This window comes from Drosophila erecta, unplaced genomic scaffold (genome assembly GCF_003286155.1).
Source record: "Drosophila erecta strain 14021-0224.00,06,07 unplaced genomic scaffold, DereRS2 tig00000000-arrow-pilon, whole genome shotgun sequence".
NCBI classification, from domain to species: Eukaryota; Metazoa; Arthropoda; class Insecta; order Diptera; family Drosophilidae; genus Drosophila; species Drosophila erecta.
In genome coordinates, this window is record NW_020825194.1 from 7,040,929 (window position 1) to 7,062,992 (window position 22,064).

General features: G+C 42.0%; 3 protein-coding genes across 7 annotated transcripts in view; 2 read left to right on the forward strand and 1 right to left on the reverse strand.

Annotated features, from left to right (window-relative positions):
• Positions 1–22,064, forward strand: part of LOC6554820 (furin-like protease 1) — a 128,313-nt gene that overhangs the window by 81,022 nt on the left and 25,227 nt on the right. The window lies entirely within an intron of this gene.
• LOC6554816 (pre-mRNA 3' end processing protein WDR33) lies at positions 8,553–9,457 on the reverse strand. Its single transcript, XM_026976060.1, has 2 exons — positions 9,423–9,457; positions 8,553–9,354 (listed from the first exon to the last, which is right to left on the reverse strand). The coding sequence occupies exons 1-2, from the start codon at positions 9,445–9,447 to the stop codon at positions 8,591–8,593; spliced, it is 789 nt and encodes a 262-aa protein (XP_026831861.1). The 5' UTR covers positions 9,448–9,457; the 3' UTR covers positions 8,553–8,590.
• LOC6554817 (carboxypeptidase N subunit 2) lies at positions 10,331–12,094 on the forward strand. The gene has a single exon (XM_001981762.3). The coding sequence runs from the start codon at positions 10,491–10,493 to the stop codon at positions 11,904–11,906; it is 1,416 nt and encodes a 471-aa protein (XP_001981798.1). The 5' UTR covers positions 10,331–10,490; the 3' UTR covers positions 11,907–12,094.

Consider the following 22,064-nt stretch of genomic DNA (forward strand, 5'->3'; position numbering starts at 1 on the left):
TGATAAAGGTCAATGGCTTTTTAATAAGGGTCTGCCGGGCTTCAGAATCCGGGTTCAAGGAAGCTGCCAGGGGCGAACCTTCGTAACCTTAAGCCAAGCTGGAGATTGTCCTTTTTATCATTTCCTTATTGTCTCAGGGGAAACGTCATCACGGAAAAGTAAACTTTTCAATAAGGCTTAATTGGTTAACAATTTGACAAGTTGTCGGGCAAAAAGGTGACACATTCGGGTCTAAGCTCTTAAGAGGCAGCCCCACAAAAAAGGCACATTTCATTAATTAGTTCTTAGAAGTTTGTATATGAAACCATTTCTCACGGGAGGAAATTCTTATACTACAGACCAAAATTTACAACTTAAACCATGGTAGGTTAAGTAGTTTGAGCAGCACTGGCTCAACCTTAACCCCAGCTGACAAATTTTTGAAATATATTTTTGCACTTTCGCATGTCGCAAAGTTTGCCAACCAAAGCTAAATATTGTAGGTGTTCATGTGACTGTGTGTTGTCTGTGTACACATTTCTACGTATGTCTGTGTGCCTGGCGTGTCCTTTGTTCGGTTTCCGCGTAGCTGCAAGCCGGATATCGTTGATAAATTTTAAGTCAAAAACTCGGAAAATATTTATGACTTAACTTTTGTTTAGTAACAAAGCAACACGCTGGCACTCGTATCTAGGACTCCACCCGGTGTCCCTTGGCAGGATTTCACAATTGTCACTGAAGTTGAATCCCTATGCAAATAGGAAAAAAAGGAGGCGGGGGATATGCCTTCAGCTTGTTTTTGAGAACTTGTACAACTTTAATCACATGACATGGGAAATACCAGAAGTTTACATAATTTTCTGCTTTTTCGCCATTGATCCTTGGGATCCTTGGGACTTGGGGAAACTTTTTGGCTGCAATTTGCCTGCAGCAGACGTTGCAGCGGGTGGGATATCGAAACGGAGTGCTGTTCCTAATTGAATATGTAAAACCGAAATGCGATTGAGTGTGAAATGAGTGAGCCAACCGACTGCCAATCGAAGTAACTGCCTTTATTGCTCGTACATTCTCGCAAAGTTTCTGCAACGCAATTGAACAGACAAGTTTTGGGGCAACATATTTTATTCCACTTCTCGCCTTTTTTTCCCTTGCGTCGAGCAGAATTAAGTTTACTACTTTTGTGCCGCAAATGAATCAATGATTGAAATTGTGTGGAATGAGCGTGTGTGTGTGAAAACTTTTTGTGCATTTGCCAATACTGCAGAAAAGTTCAAATGAAGCTAATAAATATTTCGCAATTCATTGCAAACTTTTGCGCCGAAAAATTTGCATCGGTACCGATTCAATTGGCCTGAAAATTGGGCCAAGGAATTTAGTTCCAGCCATTTTTGGTTCATTTTCTTCGACACTCTTCTTTTCATTGGAAATTCCAATGCCAGTGGTTAAATTGTCTAACAGACAAACACCAACAAAAGTGGCGACTTTAAGGACCTCAATCAACTTGGCCATGTTCCCTTTGATGACCTATCCGTAATTACCCAATCTTGTAACAGTAGGAATAAAATTTAACAACCACCTGACCTGCCACAATGTTCAGTGGTTGGCCAAGGAGCAACTTTGTGAGTAATGGTGATGAAGCTGATGTTTATGCTTCACGGCAGGCAGTAAAATTAATTAGGTAAATTTATGGGACAGACGCGTGGGAGCTTTTCACAAACCAGATCTTAATACTCCGATAATTTTCCACTTTTAACTAATTGAAAAGTATGTTTTTACCCAGCCATCTTCCACAAAATAAAGACAAATAGCATTTTTATCGGTCTCCAAGGATAGCATTTTTCAACGAACATGCGCATTTTGCATTCAGTTTTTTGTTTTTCCCCCTTATCAGCTCTCTCAAGTAGGGGCTTTCCATCAAAAAATATTCCTTATCCTTTGGCTATGCATGGACTGCATAAATATTATAGATATCCTCTCCATCAAAAGTTCAATCATCTGCTCCATCATCAAGTTTGAAGGGAGCACTTCACTTGACTGAACTGACCCGTCTCAAAAGGAAAGTTTACTCTTTCGCACTTCATCCTCCACCCATCGCAAATGATTCTCGCATATTTTAATGCATATTTTGGGGCGTCCTTTGCGTTTTTCCCTTTCTATGTTGGTATTTACAAGAAATCGCTGGCAAAACATGAATAACGAGACGAAGACGTTGGAAAGCCTTGCGCAAAAGTTTTCCCAACCTCGACCGCTGCTGTTGTTTGTTAACGCCCAATCGCATCGTGTTTGCTTAGCTTATCTTTTTTGGACTGCCGACGGTTTTTGTTCCCATAGCTCTTTAGGAAAAGCTGGGGGAAAATGTGAAAATAAAAATATTTGTAAATAGGCATCCCAGGGAGAGGAGACAAGCCAAAGTAAACGGGCGTTCTTAGCCTCGGCTTTGCCACGCCTCTAACTCCGAAAATGATTTCAGCATGGGGTGTGCCATTCTCATTCTTTCTGGCATCTTCAGTATCTGCCATCCATTGTCGTTTATATGCAGGCTGAAAAATCATTAGAGAGTCGCGATTTCCCTTTGTCCGGTTTTGGATCTCTTTTCTTTTTTACTTTTTTTTTTTTTTTTTGGCCGTCTGGACACGCCCTGGCTTTTGGCGATGATCTCCTCCCTTTTGCTGTACGGCAATTGGCGTTCGGGCCTCAGTCGAGTGGAAAATTGCTAATGGCCAAGCGCGACCCTAAGCAATACACAAAAAAAAAAAAAGAAAAAAATTGAAAAGAAAAATAAAAAACCAAACTGTGACTCCTTGCAAATGGCCGCTGTGATTTTAATTAAAAGTCCTGGGGGAAGTAACAGTCACAGGGGACAATCGACACTGGCCAAAAGTCAAAGTTGACTTGATTTTAGGGTCCTTTTAATTGCCCTCGAAAGCGGGCAATGAAAAATGCGAAAATAAAACGAAACTCGTAAATTTATACATTGCTCAATCAAGTGTAACGATTGTATTGCAAGTGCAAAAGGGAGAGTGCGGGGTCAACTGGTGTGGGTGGAAAAGCTGGGGGAAAATCACGGTAAATATTTTCGCAGCATAAATATTGAAATTTTCCGGTTTGGTATATTGAATTTTTAGCCCTCACTCCACACAGAAAGCTTGGTCAAATAAATCGTTAACAATTGCAGGTCATGGGGTGACGGTGGATTGGAATCAAATCAACACTTTCCGCTTGATTAGGCCAATATGGAAATTTGATATTTGACCGATGTCAGTTCGGGGCCAATTAGAAAATATTGCTCAAATATCTGGAAAGCTTTTGTTTTAATTTATTTTATCATGTTTAAGCCCATCGGGATTTGCATAGAATACCATACATTTGTATTAACGGCACACTATGCGTATACTTTATGTGAAATCACTCATACGCCTGGTTGTCGCGTGCGAATTAACTATGGTTGTTTCTTTTATAAGATTTAAGCGGCACATTATAAAGCGGAAAATGCCTTTAGAAAGCATTGATGAATTGCGCTTTCTGTATACGTCATTCGTCTGTGTGTTTAATTAATGTTTACCCCTTTCCCATGTCGCAATAAATTATTGATCGCCCTGTTGACCTGGCCCACCTATATCTATCTATACCCTCCCTCCTATCCACTTGGCCCGCATCCCAAATGACAATTTGAGTTATTAGTGCCACATTCATATATCACGATTGCGTCTGTGGGAATGGATTGGCATTTTAATTGCCGCAGACACATTCAAGTGCCATTTAACGTTTATCCCAGCTAAATGGTTTCATGATTTAGATGCATTCTTACGGAAGTCTATGGGAAATTGCAATAGAAACGAGCACAAGGTCATGCCACTATATTTTTGGATTGCAGTAAATCTTGCTTGTCTTCGTTTCGTTTTATTTTTGGCACTGACAAGCCCCAAATTAAATATGAAAACTTTAAATTTACGTTCGTTGTCATTGATACAGAATTGATGGCTTCTGTTCTCATGTTTAATTAACTTGACGACGGCACTTGCAAGTTGACACACTGGCTATAAAACTGGCAGCGATTATTCCTTTGTGTTGTCCAAAAAATTACCAAGCCATTTCCTTTCCCCCCTGTCGACCAACGAACTGTGTCCTCGTTGTGATTTGGCATGCATTCAAAAAGTTTTACACGATACAAAAGCATTTTGTTCTGCCTGCCAACTGACATTGAAAAGAGACGCATATAACGAATGGCAATCAACGCTGCAATTATGTAAGTGTATGTGTCTGTGCTTGCACATGTGTGTGTGCGTGCGTGTGTGTGTGGGGATTGTGTGTATGTGGGCTGTCGCCTGTATATTGAACTTGCATGCTGACCTTAGCCTGCTTTTCAGCCACATTTCAGTTGCTTAGTCATTTTGGCACTAGAAGTACAGGGTGCACACAGATTGGGCTTCCCATAAAAATGAAGTACTATGTAAAATATAAGTATATAGTTAAATAAGAAAGCGCATGTATTATTCTCATACCAAAAATATAGAAAATACATGTTCTGAAAAAGATTACAAAGTTAGTAGTGTATCATACCTACAAAAGTTCTACTGTAACTGGGGAATACTGTAGAGCAAATGTGTTGCATACTTTCAGGCAGTCGCCGCACATGCAATCCACTCCATGAAACCCCACCAACCCGCCGCCCCCCTTTCGATGCAGCCCTCGTTCATGGCCACATCAGCATGGACTTGAGCCTTAGTTCTGGCCATAGCTTTTGCTATAGCTTAACCATCGGCAGCGGCTTCAAAGTCGCGTTCAACGTCAAGTGGCCCACTCGGCATTCCACTTGAAGCGTAATGAAAGCATTTTTCCCACTAACACATGTGAAGAGGCTGTTGGCCAGAGAGGGAAAGGGATACATTGAGTGAATGAGGCAGAAACGCAGATAGAGAGAGAGAGACAGACACTAGCACTTGCTTAGCATTAGTGTGTGCGACATCAGATTGACACTTGTCAGAATCATTTCTGTCTACACCACAGCAAATTGTGACCCAAAGGGGCGAAAAAAAGCACAGAAAATTAGCCAAAGGAGCAAAATAAGAGAAAATTGCCCAGCCATTCCTTTTCGTGCTGGCCCAACTCGATTACAACAAGTTCGAGATCTGTAATTCCATTAAGATTTCTGTCTCATTGCACAGCGGTGTCAAGTTCATTTGTTTCCACAGACTGGGCAGGTTGTGTGCCACCTGGCTGCCCAAGAACAATAAAACACATTAACACCTATTAGAGCGTTGTGTGGGGGTGAGATTGGGTTGAAAGGGGAGTGAAGGAATGGGTCCTGGCCATTGTGCAAATGGGAGCATAAATAAAAGCGACTGTCTGCCAAGTTATGAATAATAATGACAACAACAGGGAAAGCGACGGAGGGAGAACAGGAAAGCCAGGCTAAACTGATTTAACTACGCACAAATGCGGTCATAGGAATAGGTTACAGAAAGCTTATATACTTAGATTTTAAGACATTACATCAGGATTTTATTTTGAGTTCTGGAGTTGGGGTGATTCGAATTGCTGTATTTGCTGTATTGGCTACATTGCACATCGCCCCATTATCTTGACCTGCACTGTACTTGTACATGAGTGTGTGGAATGGTAATTAAGGATTTGGTCTTTGCCAAGGCAGTCCAGTTAAAATGGCCCGCCGCTTTGGGCCATTTTTATGGTCATTGTGCAATGGAATGGAAGGACTAAAGAGGAAAAAATAGAATCGTGCCGAGACAAAACCACACCTGGCTTTGTACCCTCTTCTGAGTGGGGAAATGGCAAACAGGACATGGCCACAGATAAGGCCAAGTCTAGTATGTGTGTGATTGTGTGCTTACAAATCTCTGCGCTAATTAAAAGTCATTAGAGTGTGGTATAATTGCATCTAAATGAAATGGCCGGGGAAAAGCCGCTTTCCCTCACAGTTTAACCCTCGGATAAATCTGTTGAAACTTTCAGTTGATCCAAGGCGATAGTACAACCTTATCTGATTGCATTTTTTTCTCTCACTTTCAGGTAAGCAACCAGTGAATCATGACAGTGAATTGCCAAAAAAACGGTGTAAGTAAAAAACAGTCGGACTGTAGCAATTTGAATGCAATGCTGACTCATGAACACGGACGTTGAGTTCAAAAAGGACATTTTGTTGGCACATGAATATTTTACGAGCCAGTTTCATTAGCACTTAAGCCGCTCGAGTTGTGACCTGTGTCTCCGCTCTGCGGTTTCCATAAAATATTAATCTGTTCGAGCCGCATTACAGATGCAAATGCAAAGCGAATGAATAAGTAATAGTCGAGTGTGCGAATTATTAGAGGGAATTCGGCGCACTAAGTGTTTGCCCGAAAAGTTGCCCGGGGTAAGCTCGATCGAATTCGCTGTTCTGTTCGCTTCTTCATAAATTTTCTGCCTCATGAAATATGCAAGTGCCAAGCTGGCATGAAAATGGCGGAGCTTCCGCTGCAGCCGCTCATCCTGTCCCGCCCAGAGTCCTGCCTTATCCTATTATCTCTGGCCAAGTTCTTTTTTAAAAATCTCCTTTCAGCAGGAGCCCTCTGTTCTGTACTGTTCTGTTCTGTTCTGTGCTCTCTGCTCACTGTCGTCCTCCTGCTGTTTTGTTTAAATTGTCAGTTTGCACGCAAAACGGCGTACTTCCGGCAGCGTTCATTTCGCTGACTTGGCCTGCAAATTACAACCAAGTTTTGTAGCCGGCATTTTCACGCATTTCCCTTGGCCATTTAGGTTCGCTGAAAATATCTTTGAATTCATGGCAAATATTTTGCTGCAATTTTTTAATAAACTTGCCTTGTTGGCTCGCTGATTTGATGGTGTTGGATGATTGAAATACTTGTTTATTTTAGTTTTTATCCACGCCCTTATCCTGCGATGGAATTTTATTGACTGCTTTTTGATCACTACAACTTTATATTAGCTTTTATGGAAAATGGCTATTGAAACACGATGTTTTAAAGTGTTGTATGAGTGTGTTATGATTGGACGATAACTTTTGGTTCAAAAAAATGGTGTAATTGCTTTTACTTGTTGACTTTCACTTACTTAAAACAGCATTTATATTTTAAAGTCAACAGTTTCAATTACGGCATAAATGTAATTTTCATTGATAGGGTGATATGATTCATCTTTTTGTAATAAAGTTTAATAAACAGTAATTTAAGCTTTCATTTGAAAAATCTTTCGGTAATTTCAAAGCTACAAATAAAATTAAGCATACGCCACGTGTCTTCCGATTTATGATACACATTTGGCCACGTTTCTTCTGCCACTGGGACACGCAATGGCCCCCCACAACACTTTATTATTTACTGCCATAATCATTTTAATGGCAAAAAGCCAAGCAACGGTTATAACGAACACAGCACGGTAATCATATTTATTAACATTTTAACTTAATCAGCTTGCTGTCTTTTGATGTATACGCAATGGGCGGGAAAATATAACTTCGGAAAGACGTCCGTGTCAGTCAGGTGTCGTCAGAGGATCCCAAGTAGCAAACAAACATTTTAATTCAAATTTTATTCGGCTTCCACTCAGTTAAGTGCAATATTTTCACCCAAACATGTGTTGGCAATTTTCTTTTTCCCTTCGCAACCGCCACAATCTTGTTTGTCATGCTGTCTTGACTGGGTTTCCCTTTGAAATTTACAGATAAGAAAGTTTGCCAAACGTTATGAGAGTTTTTCTGGGAACGAAAACGAGAACGAGAATGGAGCTTTCTGCGAAGGCATCCATCATTTTGTGGCCCCTGCAAACTGCAGCTGCTGTGAGTGAGACAAACACTAAACGTATAAAACATTTTCATTTAATTGAAACAAATGCGTGCTGCGTATCAATTGAAGCAAATGTGTGTTGGCTTTTCGGATACTACAACTGGAGAGCAATAAAAACTAAATGCCACCCAAATGGGTTGAACTACTTGTAGTGTGGGTGGGTGGTGGGTATTCACGACATCATTTACCAAATGAGCAACAGAGATGGCAATCATTTCAGGTGGCGACACGTCGATGGGGCCACAAAAAAGCGAAATACAAATAACAAAAACGAGCAGGGCGAGCGCATAAAAAGCGCTCCATATTCCACCCCCAGGTTTCGGTGCCAAGTGATATTAAAATCCATGTAAATTACACACAATCATCATCGTGCTTACGTCTGCATATGTGCTAGCATGCCATAAACTGACACCAAACACGAGCATTCCGCCAGACCTTTTATGGTCTGACCACAACGGCAGCGTTTGACACACTCGTTACGATAGATACGTAGATATCATATATATCATATGTATCACTGCTGATAATGCCAGCGACGTGCTCTCCGAAGTACAAGTGTACCGGCCGCATGGATACCACACACTGTAATCACAGATAAGAGGATGCCCTAATGGAGCATAAAGTAAAGCCAAATGGCATACATGCGATTAGGCCGCACACGCCATCATAGATACAATAGCTGACTACATCCTGTGAAGCTCGTACTCATTGCTCATTTCGCCAGAAATATAAATACTTTCAATGGGAAACTGCCTTTAATTAAAAAACGTTGGTACTTTTCACAATGCAGTTTCATTTATTTATGTTTCTGCTCAGCTTTGGTAGCCGCCGGAAAAGGGCTGGTTGTACTGGGGCTTGCTATTAAGATTATTATTGTTGCTGCCCGCTTGAGTGTACCAAATGCTCTGAGGTTTCTGAGCTGAAATAATGCCAGACTCACCGGCAGGACCTCGTGGACCCCGAGGACCTGGCGGACCAGCAGGTCCCCGCTGTCCTGGTGGACCTGGCGGGCCAGGAGGACCGGGCACCGGAATGGGAATGTAGGCAGTGGGTGGTTGCGGCTCCTCCTTCTCAGCTGCGGCGGAATCACCGGGCAGACTGGTTGGCAGCAGATTCAGACCAGGCCAATTGAAACCCGACTGGCCCTGAACATTGAAACCCAATTGGACTCGCGGCACCACGACATAAGAAAGGCCATTTGCTTGGTTTGAGCTAATGGCATTCTTGTTGGAGATTAATTGAGGGCCATAGGCCACGGGAAAGGCGGCCACTTGCGGAACCACATAATTCACATTCTGATCATTAACCATGGGAATGGCATTCGAGTAAAGGTAATCGGGCACTTTGCGACTGTCCTTATCCAGTTCGGAGTCCGGCACTTCCTCCCTGATTTGAGGTTCATGGAAGGTGGGCTCCTGGTCAGCGGATCTGGCCGTGGCTTCGCCTGGGGAGTAGATGAGAATTTGAGGACCAATCGGTTCCTCGACATCTATACCCAAGCTACTGCGTCCCGAGCCAACAACTCGTCGCAGGCTGGGAACGCCAGCGTGACTGCCAAGAACCAGGCCCAAGATCGCTGAAAATATAGGAATATGTTTAGGCTTTTTAGTCTAGCAGAAATTTGTGAAATTCTGCTTTTCTTACCCAATGTTTGCACTCTGAGATTCATTTTGTAGAACTGTCGATTCTTCGATTTGTGCTGGCCACTTTTATACCCGAACCTTTGACTAAGATTAAATCTGCGGAAAGGTTCTTGGTAATGGGCAAGTTCAGTCAACTTGTCGGCATCTCGTTGGTAATCAATTTTAACTGCCCATTCTAACTGGGTCAGCGTGCTAAACTGGTTCGCCCAATCTGGGGATCTGCGCCATTGAGTCATTGGGTGCGATTTCGCACACCGAACTCTAATAGAAGGGCAGACCAGAACCCTTGTGGTGTTGATATATTACAATTACTCTTCTGCATACTGGTTTGGTGTGTCACTCTAATAAAAGATAAATGTTGTAAGCAAAGAGATTAAGTTACTTCTGCTTATCAACTTTTGGGCATCAGTTGTTTCGCCAGTTTCAGCTTTATGAAATATATTAGTTAGAGAGACACATAATACTAGAACTTCTAACCAATAGTAGTGGAATTCAAGATAATTATTCAACCCTTGATGCATTCCACCTCGTTTTTGTTTGTTTTCCATTTCCTACTTTAAAAAACATTCATTTTCATCAGTCAGATGTGGGTAGCCCAGATACAGAGACCTGCTTTGAAACCCAAATAATGGAATGCAATAAAACAAGAGTGCAGAAAACGTACGAGTAATAGGTATATTTATATACATATATGTATATCTGTAGTGAAATGGAATGTCGCCCGAGAACGAAATTGAAAGTTCAGCATGAAACATTTTTGGAATGGAAACCAGGCAGGGGTTTAATTGAATTAAATCAAAAACAACTGCCTGGCGACCCCTTCTACGTTGCTATGTATCTGCCTAGCTGGCTGCGCAGATCGGATTGAATTGAAGCACCCGCATCCGCATGTGGGGTCGCATGGAACATCTGAATTTGGATTTCAGATATTAGAACTACGGATAGTTGGATCGAATGGTCAAAGCAGTAGAGCCAGTTGCGCCGTGGCGAGCGCTTCGTTGGCGGCTACCGAGCGAAAAGATCGCCACTCGGGGGTCCTGAGAAATCGGTTTCGCGTAATCCGTATACTATGGCGGTACTCTGGTGGCTGCTATCGGTGCAGGTGGTGCTGATCTTGCCGCCCAGCTACCACCTGGCCACGCCCTCCTCCGGCAGCGGTCAGTTGCGCCGTCTTTGGCTGCAGGATCATTGCAGCGCGGGAATTTGCACGAATGTGGTGATTGGTTCGAGTGATTACGTGATCCTATCACAGGGCCCCATTGGGGGCCAAACCATGCTCACCTTTCTGAACTCGAGCATTGCCAAGATACCGCATCTGTTGTTCGACACTTTTCCGGATCTGCAGGTTCTGCGCATGGAGAACTGTTCGCTGGAATCGTTCGAGAAGCCGCAGTTCGAAGGTGCCAGCAATCTGATGAGCTTGTTCCTGGGACATAATCGCCTGAAGGATATACCTAAGAATATATTCTTGGGGGCAGACAATCTGGCAATATTGCATATGCAAGGAAATCAGTTGAAGCAGCTGGGAAATCATAGTTTCCATGCCTTGAAGGAAGTAAAGGAGCTTTCGCTGGCGGAAAACCAATTGGAGCGAATTTCTCTGGGAGTCTTTAGCGGCATGAGGAAGCTAATGGATCTAAATCTGGCAGGCAATCGGTTGGAAGCTCTACCAAGAGGCGTCTTCGATCGGAATTTAAACCTAACCAAACTAAATCTGGCCAGAAACCGGTTCACCGCCTTCGAATCGGAACTGTTGAAGATGCAGCCGGTACTCACCCAGTTGGATATTTCAGGAAACATCTTCCAAGAGCTAACACTGAACTTTACCTTGCTCGATGTGGCCATAGCTCATAGTTGCGATTTGAGGAGGTTGACTGTTTACGGAGTGATCCATGAACTTGATTTGCACAACAACTCGCTGAGGGAAATGCCACACATTCCACTGGCCGCCAATGTGAGCAGTTTGGATTTGTCGCACAACCCATTGGGAAATCTCCAGGATAATCCGTTGCGTAGATTCACATCGCTGTTGCGGTTGAATCTTTCTGCCACCGGTGCCCACGAGCTTCCAGAGGGATTGTTCAAGAAACAGAGCCATCTGCAAATGCTGGACATATCAGGGAATTCCATATACTCGTTGAAGATCACCATCTTCGACAGTTTGAAGGCGCTGCAGTATTTCTACTTTCAGCAAAACAACTGGAACTGCGATTTCCTGCAACTTCTGATGAGTTCGTTTGTGAAACGCAAGGACATATCCTTCATGGAGGATATAACAGCGCCCGAATTGGTGGACGACTATGTGGACGGCATTGCCTGTTGGTATGAGAGCGACAAGCAGTCCAAGAAGTGTGAGTCTGGTGGATCGGAGGCAGCCATGGAACTCTCGGTGGTGCGAAATGAGATCAAGACCTTCACCGAATTGGTAGAGAAGAAGTTCGTCAAGGTCTACCGCATGTTGGAGGAGCTGAAGATGAAACTATAGCCGGAATTGGATTAAAGTCTTTCCTATATTAATCAAATCATATTTAATCCCCTTATTTAACCAACTATTTAATCACATATCAAGCAATGTTAATCATATTTTAAGTTATTTGACACACAAGCAACATATGGATATTTTAGGACATTTTACTGGAACCAATAAAGCACTTTTTGGAACTCTAGGGAAAACTAAGTGTTTGACATATTATTTGTATTTCTGCATTGGACTAAGAGACTGGAACTACAAAAGCATTAAACCACAGTATTTAAATATTTTTAGTCTTCTCGAAAGTCTATTAAAATTGATTCCCATTTAACAAATGGTTTATAAAACTATCTTGCCGTAATCATATTTCATAATCACTTCGGCAGAAATATTTTCTGCTGCACATATTTAAAATTCTTTTGTGCATAAACGTGAAAACAGTTTATCAGGCGATAAATCCCAGGCTTCAGGGGCAGCTCAAAACTCGCATTAAAAAATCGCTAACGCTCAATTTAATGCCATAAATATTTTATGCAAAACACGAGCAAGCCAGAAAAAATATTTATGGCATAAACACAATTTTTTTTTTTTTAAATGAAACTTATCAGCGTAATCGCGCACAGAGGAGACAGACGCACTTAAAAACCGACAAAACTTAATTAAATGCAGGCGCACAGAAATATCCACAAATAAACACACGCAAATGGAATTTTTTATTCGGTCTGGCAACTACAACGGAACATTGCAATGATAAAAATAAATACATTTCGTAAATGTTTTTTCTCTTCGGACGAATTATAAGTGTGTGTGGGACTGTGGCAAATAAACAAAAATAGACGCGCGTGGAAATATCATTAAAATATGGCTTACAGTTGGTTGGGCTTAAACACGAAGTTTTTTCGAGCCAGTTTCCAAACTTTTGGCTAACAATGCCAACCCAATAGTGGCGAGTTTATGATGATTTATAGATGGCGTAACCCTAACGTTATCGAACCTACTCCGTTTCGTGACCGGAAGAGCGAATTTCCAATAAGCATCATTTGCATTTTCAATGCTTTGGCCCACTCGCAGAGATAGCTTCTATGCAAAGATGCTGCGAACGATGAACGACGCCATAAAGTATGCAGCACAGCTTTAAGCTAGCGTCATTAAGACACTCTCGTATCATCCTATCTCCCTCTATTGTGCGCCACTTCCTCTCGCCCTCTCCGTCGCTCCTGGAGCCTGACTACGCTTGTAAGCAACTTCCGTTTCCGTTATCCGAGGCGCCATTTGTTCTGCCATTGTTGCCATTGGAGTAGCTGCTGCTGCTTCCTTGCATCTTGCCCCTGGATTCCTGTACCGTAACTGTGCACTGAAGGAAATGTCTATAAGTATATAAAAATCATAATGAAACATTGTACAGTATTCCCAAGAGACGGACTCTTGAAATGAAAGGGATTGGAATTTTGGATTGTTAAAAGACCTATGTAATTTCTCTCTGTGTAACTGTGCGTTAACGGCTCTAGCTGTGTGCAACATATGCAGTAAACTCTTAATAGTCCTCCACTTCGGTTCGCCTGACTTTGTCCTGTCTTGGGCTCAAATGCTTTTCGGCCAAGTTTATGAAATTGTTGTTGGCAGCTTGTTGCTAATGTTGTTGCTGTTCCGATGCCGCAACTCATTAAGTAAACAAAAGCAAAGTACAAAAGTTGCTCGTTACCTAAGCGCCACCACCACCGCCTCACCACTTTGTTGTAATTAAGTTGACTTTATTACGCAACAATGTTGTACAAATGCATTTAGCCTTAGTTTTTAGTGCTTTCGAGGTTACCCGCTGTAACCTTAATCGAACTTTTGAGCCCGGAATATTCATTATTTTATGTTGCAATTTTCTTATTACCTTTATTGGAAGGTGGCCAGCTGCCGGAGAAAAGTTTTCGGGCAAACTTTGGTTAATGGGTCAAGGTTTCTGTTGGCGGCGGCAACTCAAATGGGTGCAGCGATTTCCTACCGAATTTCCTGTCCATCATTCCTGTGTATCATTTTCCACTCTCGCATAAATGTGTGTTCTTTTATCGCCCACCTCATTTACTTAATTTCCTGGCTATGCTCACGTACCCTCACTCAAATTCCCTTTACGTGCCACAAGTGAAATGCGTGCTTATTTGATTTGCGCAAGTGGCTGCCTCACAAAAAAAAAAAAAGAGGAGATAAACATACGAGTGCTTTAGGGACTCGTTATATTTGCATGCTCTACTCGAAACTTAATTTCGCCAGCTTTATTTCGTATTATAAGCGAGCAAATCATTCAATTGCTTATTTGCTATTAGCGATAAACAATGCACACGCTCCACTGCAATTATGTGCGCAATTAGGCGTTGAGGCTAATTTTTATCAAATTCTTTTGCTGTCCATTCGCGAAAAACACACATAATTTTTGCAGGGAAATGGCCGGCAGCAGGCTCATAAATAAAGCTTAATGACAAAAACAGTTGGTCAGCCTCCTGGCGGCAAGAAGTGGGGTAAGTGGGGCATGATGCTGTTGGTGGGGGAGGCATTAAATTAAAAATGCGAAAAAACGAACGGAGGGAGCGCAAAATATGTTGCCTACTTTTGTGGGCTGTGCATAATTGGACAGCATGAATAATATACGAACGAGCGGTGTTGTGTGTGTGCGTGTGTGTGTGTGTGTGTGGGTAAGTTGCTAGTTTGGCAAACGAGGCGTATGCACAACATGCGTTTGCATAAATTCACGCTTAATTAGCTCCCGCTTCCTCACTCTCACCCATTCGGCCAACAAAACAGGCGGCCAAGCTAGTTGTAACGCTTCTAATTAGCGGTTGCCAAACGGGCTTAAATTTAATTTAATAGAATATGTTCAAGCTTTGGCTTTAGCTGCTTAATCTGCTGGTGCAGCTGCAATCAATTTGTCGAAATCGGATTACTGAAATTGCCAGAGAACATACACAACAAACCGAAAGGCTTTACCTATTTTTTTTTTTTTTTTGGTTAATCAATGCTAATAACATTTAGTTCCTACTTTTTGAAATGAAAGAACACCAAATATAATCCCTGGCAAATTCAATTTCATTTACCATCCATTGTTCGTACGTTGTTTGCGTTTCGCTACCATTATTAACTGCCTTTTTGGCGCAATTAAGCTGCCACACCCCCTTCTCCACCACACCTGGTCGGCAGGGCGTACGTGTCTTTGCCGCAGTTACGTTTAATTTGCAGCAGGAGGTGTGGGTGACGTGGCAGGAGTTGCAGGAAGAGCGGCAGGAATGCTGGCGCAACAGGAACAGAAGCGGAAAGTTGCCAAGTATTTGACTGCTAATGCACGCACGTTTTATCCTCGCCGGAGCACCGAGTGGTTTCCTGTTTGTGTGTGTGTGAACATCCGTTGTGTTTTACAACTTTTAACCAAATTGTTTAACTAAGTAGTAAAAGCGCATAAAAGCACGTAAGACAAATGTACACAAAACGGCGAAAAGAAACATAAATTCAGGAAGAAAGTAGTTAAAATGAGTTGCTACAAAGGGGCAAAGTTTTCGCAATATATTATAATTTTTTTGTAAAGGCAAAAAACATTTTCTGTTCAATTTACATTAAGAAAAATATTGGTTACAAGTTCTGGTTCGTTAGTTGGTTTTTAAATTTAATGTCAGTTAATCCTTTTCAAGTGAAAAATCATCAGCGTGTTTAGGAAGGATATTCGATACTTCCGCTGAGAACAAAATTCCAATTGAATGATTCAAACAAACAAACCAAGTAATTGAGCACTAAACAAGGTACAAGGTACAAAAGGACGCCAAGAGAAATGACATGAATTCTGGAATCTCAACCAGCTATTTGAATCTCCATTTACCAATGCATTTGGTTTCATCCGGTCGAACAAGTGCATTTTGCCATGGCCATGGCGAACTTCAGAGGAGCATTTGTCATGGCAAATTGAATTCAGCAGAAGAGGAGAAGACGGAGCTAACATGACAAATCATTTGCTTATTATTCCCAGGTCGCTACAGCCGTCTAAAGAGGAAAATGTTATGCATCTGACAAGCAAAGGATAGCCCAGGGAAAACAAAGGAGAAATCGGGAAAAGGCAGAGAGATTAGATAATGGTTCCGTTAGGTTCGGCTTGGATTTCAGATTTTTAGCAGCAACTTTGCTTAAAGCCACGTAACATGATATTGGCAGTTGACCAAGAGGTGGCATTTTTAGGTGGCACTGCGGTGCTGCTGGCCGCTGGAATCTCAGTTGCCAGTACATGCATTCCACTTCAGTGGACAATGTGCCACCTCCGCCGCCACCACCACCAGCTCAACCACCATCTCCATTTCCACCTCCACACCCACCATCCATCCGTCCATTGCATTGAGCGTTACTCGCATGGAATGCGCAGCTGCACAATTTATAGCATATCTGTAGGAGGCCAACTTAACTGGGTGTTAAGGGGTGTGAAAGGGGTCCAGCCCGATAACAAGCTTACTCTGGCTACACCCCCTCACACTCTTCTCTTCTGTTCTCCTTCGATTGCGTATAAAATCTTATAAATTGCAAATTGAATTTAACGATAAACATCGTTGGGGCAGCCAGAGGCAGCAGAACAGCAGAACGGCAAAACGGCAGAGAGCTGCAAACGGCATTGGGCATATTGGAAGGACTCGGTACCGGAATCGGTTCATTGTTGGCTCACTTACCCCACTTGTTCGACTGCTGGGATGGACATGCAATTGATCCTGATTCGGATTGTCTTGTGCCGCTTGTGCAGATACACAAACCACTTAGTATAATGCAGGATTGGCCATCGTCTTGATTTCGATTGATATTAACCCTTCCTTCGGGCAACAATCTATGTACATATCCATTAAGTTCAAATAGTGGCGAGCGCAATACTTTCATTGTATTTTGATATTATATACATTTAACTAAGCTAGCTTAAATACTCTTAAGTGTAGCACATTAAAGACAACTTGCTAATTTTTGGTCTCTATAACTCTTCTCTTTCTAGGTAAGCTAAATCTCAATTGGAAGACATAAAGCTCTTGAGCGCGTAGGAAACGGCCAACTATATATTTCCATTCAATCATCATCTGTCTACCAGACTTCATCATCTGAGCCCGTGTCTAGACTCTCTTAACTCATTTGCCACTCAAAGTGTGGTGCGTGGATTCCCCAGCTACGCATTATGTGTTCAACTTTTACAGCTCCCACATGAAACTTCCTCTTTTTGCTTTATCTGCCCACTCTGTCGCTTCCACTTTGCAATTATGTAGCAGGAAACACAGCTCGCAGCCCAAACCCCACAAAACTTGCTTCATAATTTATAAGCCAGTCGAAAAAATACAAGAACACAACACAAAGGTCCAAAGACCAGACAGCGTGGCGACGACAATGACGACGGCAAACGTTTTCCAACAGCTGGAAAAAAGGGGTAACAGCTATGAAACGAGGAATACAAGAGGGTATAACACCAGTAGGGACTCGGTGATACCTCGCGGCCCACCTTGTGGAAATAAAATGATTATATGTTCCAGCTAATAAACAGCCAACATGTGGTATACGTAATATTTCAAAAGAAAAGTAGCAGCTCTTACTTAAAATACTACAAAGGTTGTTGTGCTAACTGAAAGTACAAAATAATATTAGATTTTCTGAAATAGCATATTCTGAAATTCAATTGAAAACATTGCCGAAAATACTCTTCATTATCCTTTAGCTACATGTTTAAGGGAAAAACGCTTTCTGGCTGCGAAAAGCCAAAAACTAACTGCCTTTTGTTTGAGTCCAATGCGCCATGTGTCCTTTACGGTTAGGAGTTTGTTGCTTTGTGCCCGTGTGAGTGTGTGTGTAACGATCTATCGGTGTGTGCGTGACTCCTGCTCTCGTCCTTTTGGTTTTTGTCTCAGTGCACGCTCTACGATTTAACCTTTTTTCTCCCCCTTGGCCATATTGTTGCTGGCCATTTTCTTGTTCCCGTTGCGATAGCTGTTGTTATTGTTACCACGACTGTTGTTGTCGTGCGGGCATAAATAATTCAGCACACAGACAGACGCACATAGCCACACGTAGCACACAGACAGAGGAAGTTTTGGACACCGATACAGTTGGCCGTTCATTGTTGCTTCTGGCTTTTTTCATGCCTACTGTTATGGCGCTTTTGTTAAACAAAAGAAAGGGAAATTGTTGACAGAGAAGGAAGTAAGTTAAGTGATTTGTAGACTGCTTCGATTTTGGACTTTTATTCAGATTCATGTTTTTAATCACTGCAATCAGCTTTCAACTTTAATCAGCTTTTGGGAACTGTGTACAAACATTTTGAATCTGTCTACCTCACAACTATTTCAACTATAAAACTTCCTAACTAGGTATCTTAAATTTGTATAGCAAATTTATAAACCACATGAAAGCATGTTCTTTAATTCCTGGAAACTCTTTAAGCTGCGTGTGCACTTTTTCTTAGAAATGCAAAATGAAAGAAAATTCATTTTCACATTTTTGAAATACTTGGCGAAATTCATCCGAAGTTGCTCAACCAACTTGGCTGCCACATAAATTTTCGCCATATGATTTATGCACTCTAACATGGAAGCACCTTCCCCTTAACCGAACCTCTTGTTCTACACAGCAATTATTTGGAAGCCAGTTTTTGGCACTCGCACATCCAAACCAACACCACCAAACACCAACCTCATCCCCTCCACCCACCACCCACACATGCTTGCCTAAGCGATTTCTCAATTTGCATATGTTTCACACACACGCCAGCACGCTGAAGGACTCTCTCGCTCTCTCGTGGGATCCTTGAGTTGGCCAGGCTGTGGCAGTCAATTTGTTAAATAAATTGAATTATGTTACAGTTTCGCCATATTTTTTGTTCTTTTGGGTTTTGGCTACTCGTGTTTCGGCCCTCGAGTTGACCTTTTTTGGGGACTCTAATAGAATTACATATGCGACAAGTTTGATGACCAAATTCGAAACGATATCTCCTGGGCATCAGGGGATTGCTGCTGCAAGTTTATAACTAATTAAAGGGCTACCATTCGCATACTTTCTTTGCAATCCCGTCCACCGGAAACAAATAAATAAAAGAGTGGAGACAACAGAAAGCGGAAATTCTTATCGTTCAAAAAATTCATTTTGCAAGAAAAAAGCGAATTTTGGAAAAACATAAAAGCGGAAACTGCGGGCCGACCCAAAATAAATAACCAGAGATATTAAAATTCGGGCAAACCATTTTTGTGTGAATGCCCCCCTCACTCGCGGCTTTTTCTTCGTAAGCCAACACATGCAGAGCATAATTAATAATGAGAGCGTAGTAGCAACGCGAAGCAGAAAGCGGAAATCCAATTAACATTTTTTCGGTTACTTCCGTTTCCTGTCCAAATTTAATTCTGCGAATTTCGCCAAACACAGCAGAGTAACAAAATTAATTAAATTGTATTTTTTTCTACGGCACAACGTGTGGTGTACTTAATGGGCCTTCGTGCAACTCATTTCCCTAGGATTTTAGTGCATAGGTGGGTCGTAAAAATCTATCCCATTCTCTTTCCCTCAGCAATAAAGCCAATTGACAAACTTGGTCCTCGTTGTCGTCTTCTATTCTTTAGTACCACTTCAGGACTATTAACGCTTCATGGCCGCTTACAGTAAGGTTTGACTAATTAGATTTGTGAGCGAGTATACAGTATATATTTTCTTATATGTGGGTAGTCAAGTGTCCTTCCACTTTCTGGGTACCCAGTTGTGTTCATAAAATGTAAGCGTAATAAACCCTTATTTTATATTAGCATCCCTTCAGTTTGGCTGACTTTGGGGAAAGTGAAGGCATCGCTAATGGAAATTTATATAGGAAAAACGAAGAAACTCGGGAAGTCCTTGCTAGTCGCATAGTTAGGAGTTTGCCAGGCAAGGCGGTAATTGTTGGACAGTTGCGTTAACTTGGCCTATTCGTAAGTTACTTAATTAGCATCAGGTGGAAACTCAGGAAAATCAGTAATGTACCTTCTTAATTAGTGTTTTTATGGAAAACATTATGTTGTCAGTTCCATAAGAAGTCTGTCGCATCTGCGGGGCGGACAAAAATTAGCAGAATAAAAATTGAACCGAAATCCAAAATATTTTTGTATTTCACTCTGTTGTCGCTGAAAATGTTGAACAATGCAAAGATTCGGCTTGATACAACACTGATGCAGAAACAAAACAATATTTATTCTTTTGAGAGAGGTCTTCATCCACTTATAATACCAGCCAAAGCTAGCCACACAATTCCGCTTGATATGTTTGCCTTTCATCGAATACACCATGAATTCAGCCAGCCCCCCAAAAAAAGAACCGCTGAAAAAATACAGCACAGACCGGAACAGAAAAGAGGGAGCAGGATTGTTAAAACCGCTGCTGAAAAGCGACTTTCAATTAATATACAGTCCAGGGTGAGGGAAAAATTCGCAGACATTTTCCCGCTCTCACATTCCGCCGCTTTTGGCGGCTCAATTCGGTGAACCTTAACGGGCAATAACGAGCAAAAGCCACAGGGCCAACACGCACTTGGATATGCTCGTGCACTTCGAGAAAAATCCACACTCTCCCAAAATATGAAAAAAAAGTGTACTTCATTTTAAAGAAAAGAACGTGTTGCGAAACATAATTATTAATTATTTCAAGTGCATAGTTCCCATTCTAAAGTTTTCGCTGCTTTTTGTTTAATACCCAGCAGGCATTTTTAAAAAACACAATCCACGAAGAATGTAAAATACTTTGTCTCGTCCTCACACGCACTCCTGACCCGTGGGACTCGTAAATTGTGCAATTTCTTCATTGTTGCTAATTTATATGACACGCCAGAGAGCCGGCGAGCATTAAACAAAGAGAGGGGGCAGTGGAGGGGCGATTGAGACAGGACGAGAAGAGAGCGTTCGGCAGGACGAGCGCTAATTCAAGGCAAATAATGCGTTGCAAGCGTCAGGCGTCGGGCCAAAATGGTTTCATGGCCAAAAGCCAGTCGGAGCAGGAGGCCAAATACAAGTGTGAGAGGGTGGAGAAAAAAAAAGAAGGAAAAACCCAATAGGAAAAAAAAGAAAGCCGAGCAAACAAAAGGAAATAAACCGAAGCACGTAACTTTTGGTTAACCAAATGGAATATGACGGCTTTGGTAGCTCTGACCCACTCACAGCACATCCTGCGCGGGACGAGGAGTGGGGGGTGGTGGGAGTAGGAGTCAGTGTGGATACATCCTTATCCCCAGACACGGAGACAGACCCTCGACCTGGCCACCCACCATCCCCACTGGCCTGTTGTGTTAGTTCAAATTACCTGAAAGTCCTTTTGGGCTTTTGAGTTGCTACACCCAGCTGCATGGCCAAATGGAATGCGCAGGATGAGCCAAGTAGACCACTGCAATTTGCTGATTTTTGCCAGGAATATGAGATTCGTACATATACACGGTCTTAAATGGAATTAGAGATATCTAGGTGGTGCTAGAATTTGCTTTGTTTCTGTTGGATTTAATACCGCACTTGGCATTAAGAATTTAGTTGCACTACCGCAATTAAGGAGAAAATTTGTGTCTTTAGTTAATGGCAAAATGCTGTAGAATTTCGCTTTTTGATTATTGCCCACTTTGAGATACATTTACACTTTAGGCAATGTTTTGATGTCGTATTAACTTACAGCTTTTAATTGGTAGCATTGGTAGCATTGTAAATTCTCAATTTCGTTGCAACATAAAAATGTGCAAAAGGTCTTCAAGTTTCATAAGACAACTTAATTTTCCTCACATTTCCAGCAGCTTGTGCGTGTCGCTTAACCGCAATTATCCTGACCACTGAAACGCAGCCACGTATGAGAAACTAATTACTAAGTAGGAGAATCCAATAACTTTATGGCATTCGCTGGCTACTCACTTTTTCCAAGTCAGTTGGTCGGACAATCCGCTTAGGTCCAGTGAAATTTAGTGTGAATTAAGGCATTTTTTATGCTGCTTGTGTGTCTGATAAGAGGCAGCTATAAAAAGAAAACCTAAAACTCATTTGGCCATTACATCCGGTGGGTGCATCGCTCCTGCTAATCCTGGCCCAACTTTGTTGCATTATTTCAAGCCAAGTTTGGAAACAAAACGATGTGGAAAGAGCCAAGTTTTTTGCAGCCAGCTAGATGGATTTAGAGGGATGTGGGCTGAAAGCTGCTGGCACA

Coding starts and splice junctions, on each gene's coding strand:
- LOC6554816 (XM_026976060.1), bottom strand. CDS start 9,447: ATGAATCTCAGAGTGCAAACATTGG. Junction 9,355..9,422: donor TCTCAGAGTGCAAACATTGG/GTAAGAAAAGCA, acceptor CTATATTTTCAG/CGATCTTGGGCCTGGTTCTT.
- LOC6554817 (XM_001981762.3), top strand. CDS start 10,491: ATGGCGGTACTCTGGTGGCTGCTATCGGTGCAGGTGGTGCTGATCTTG.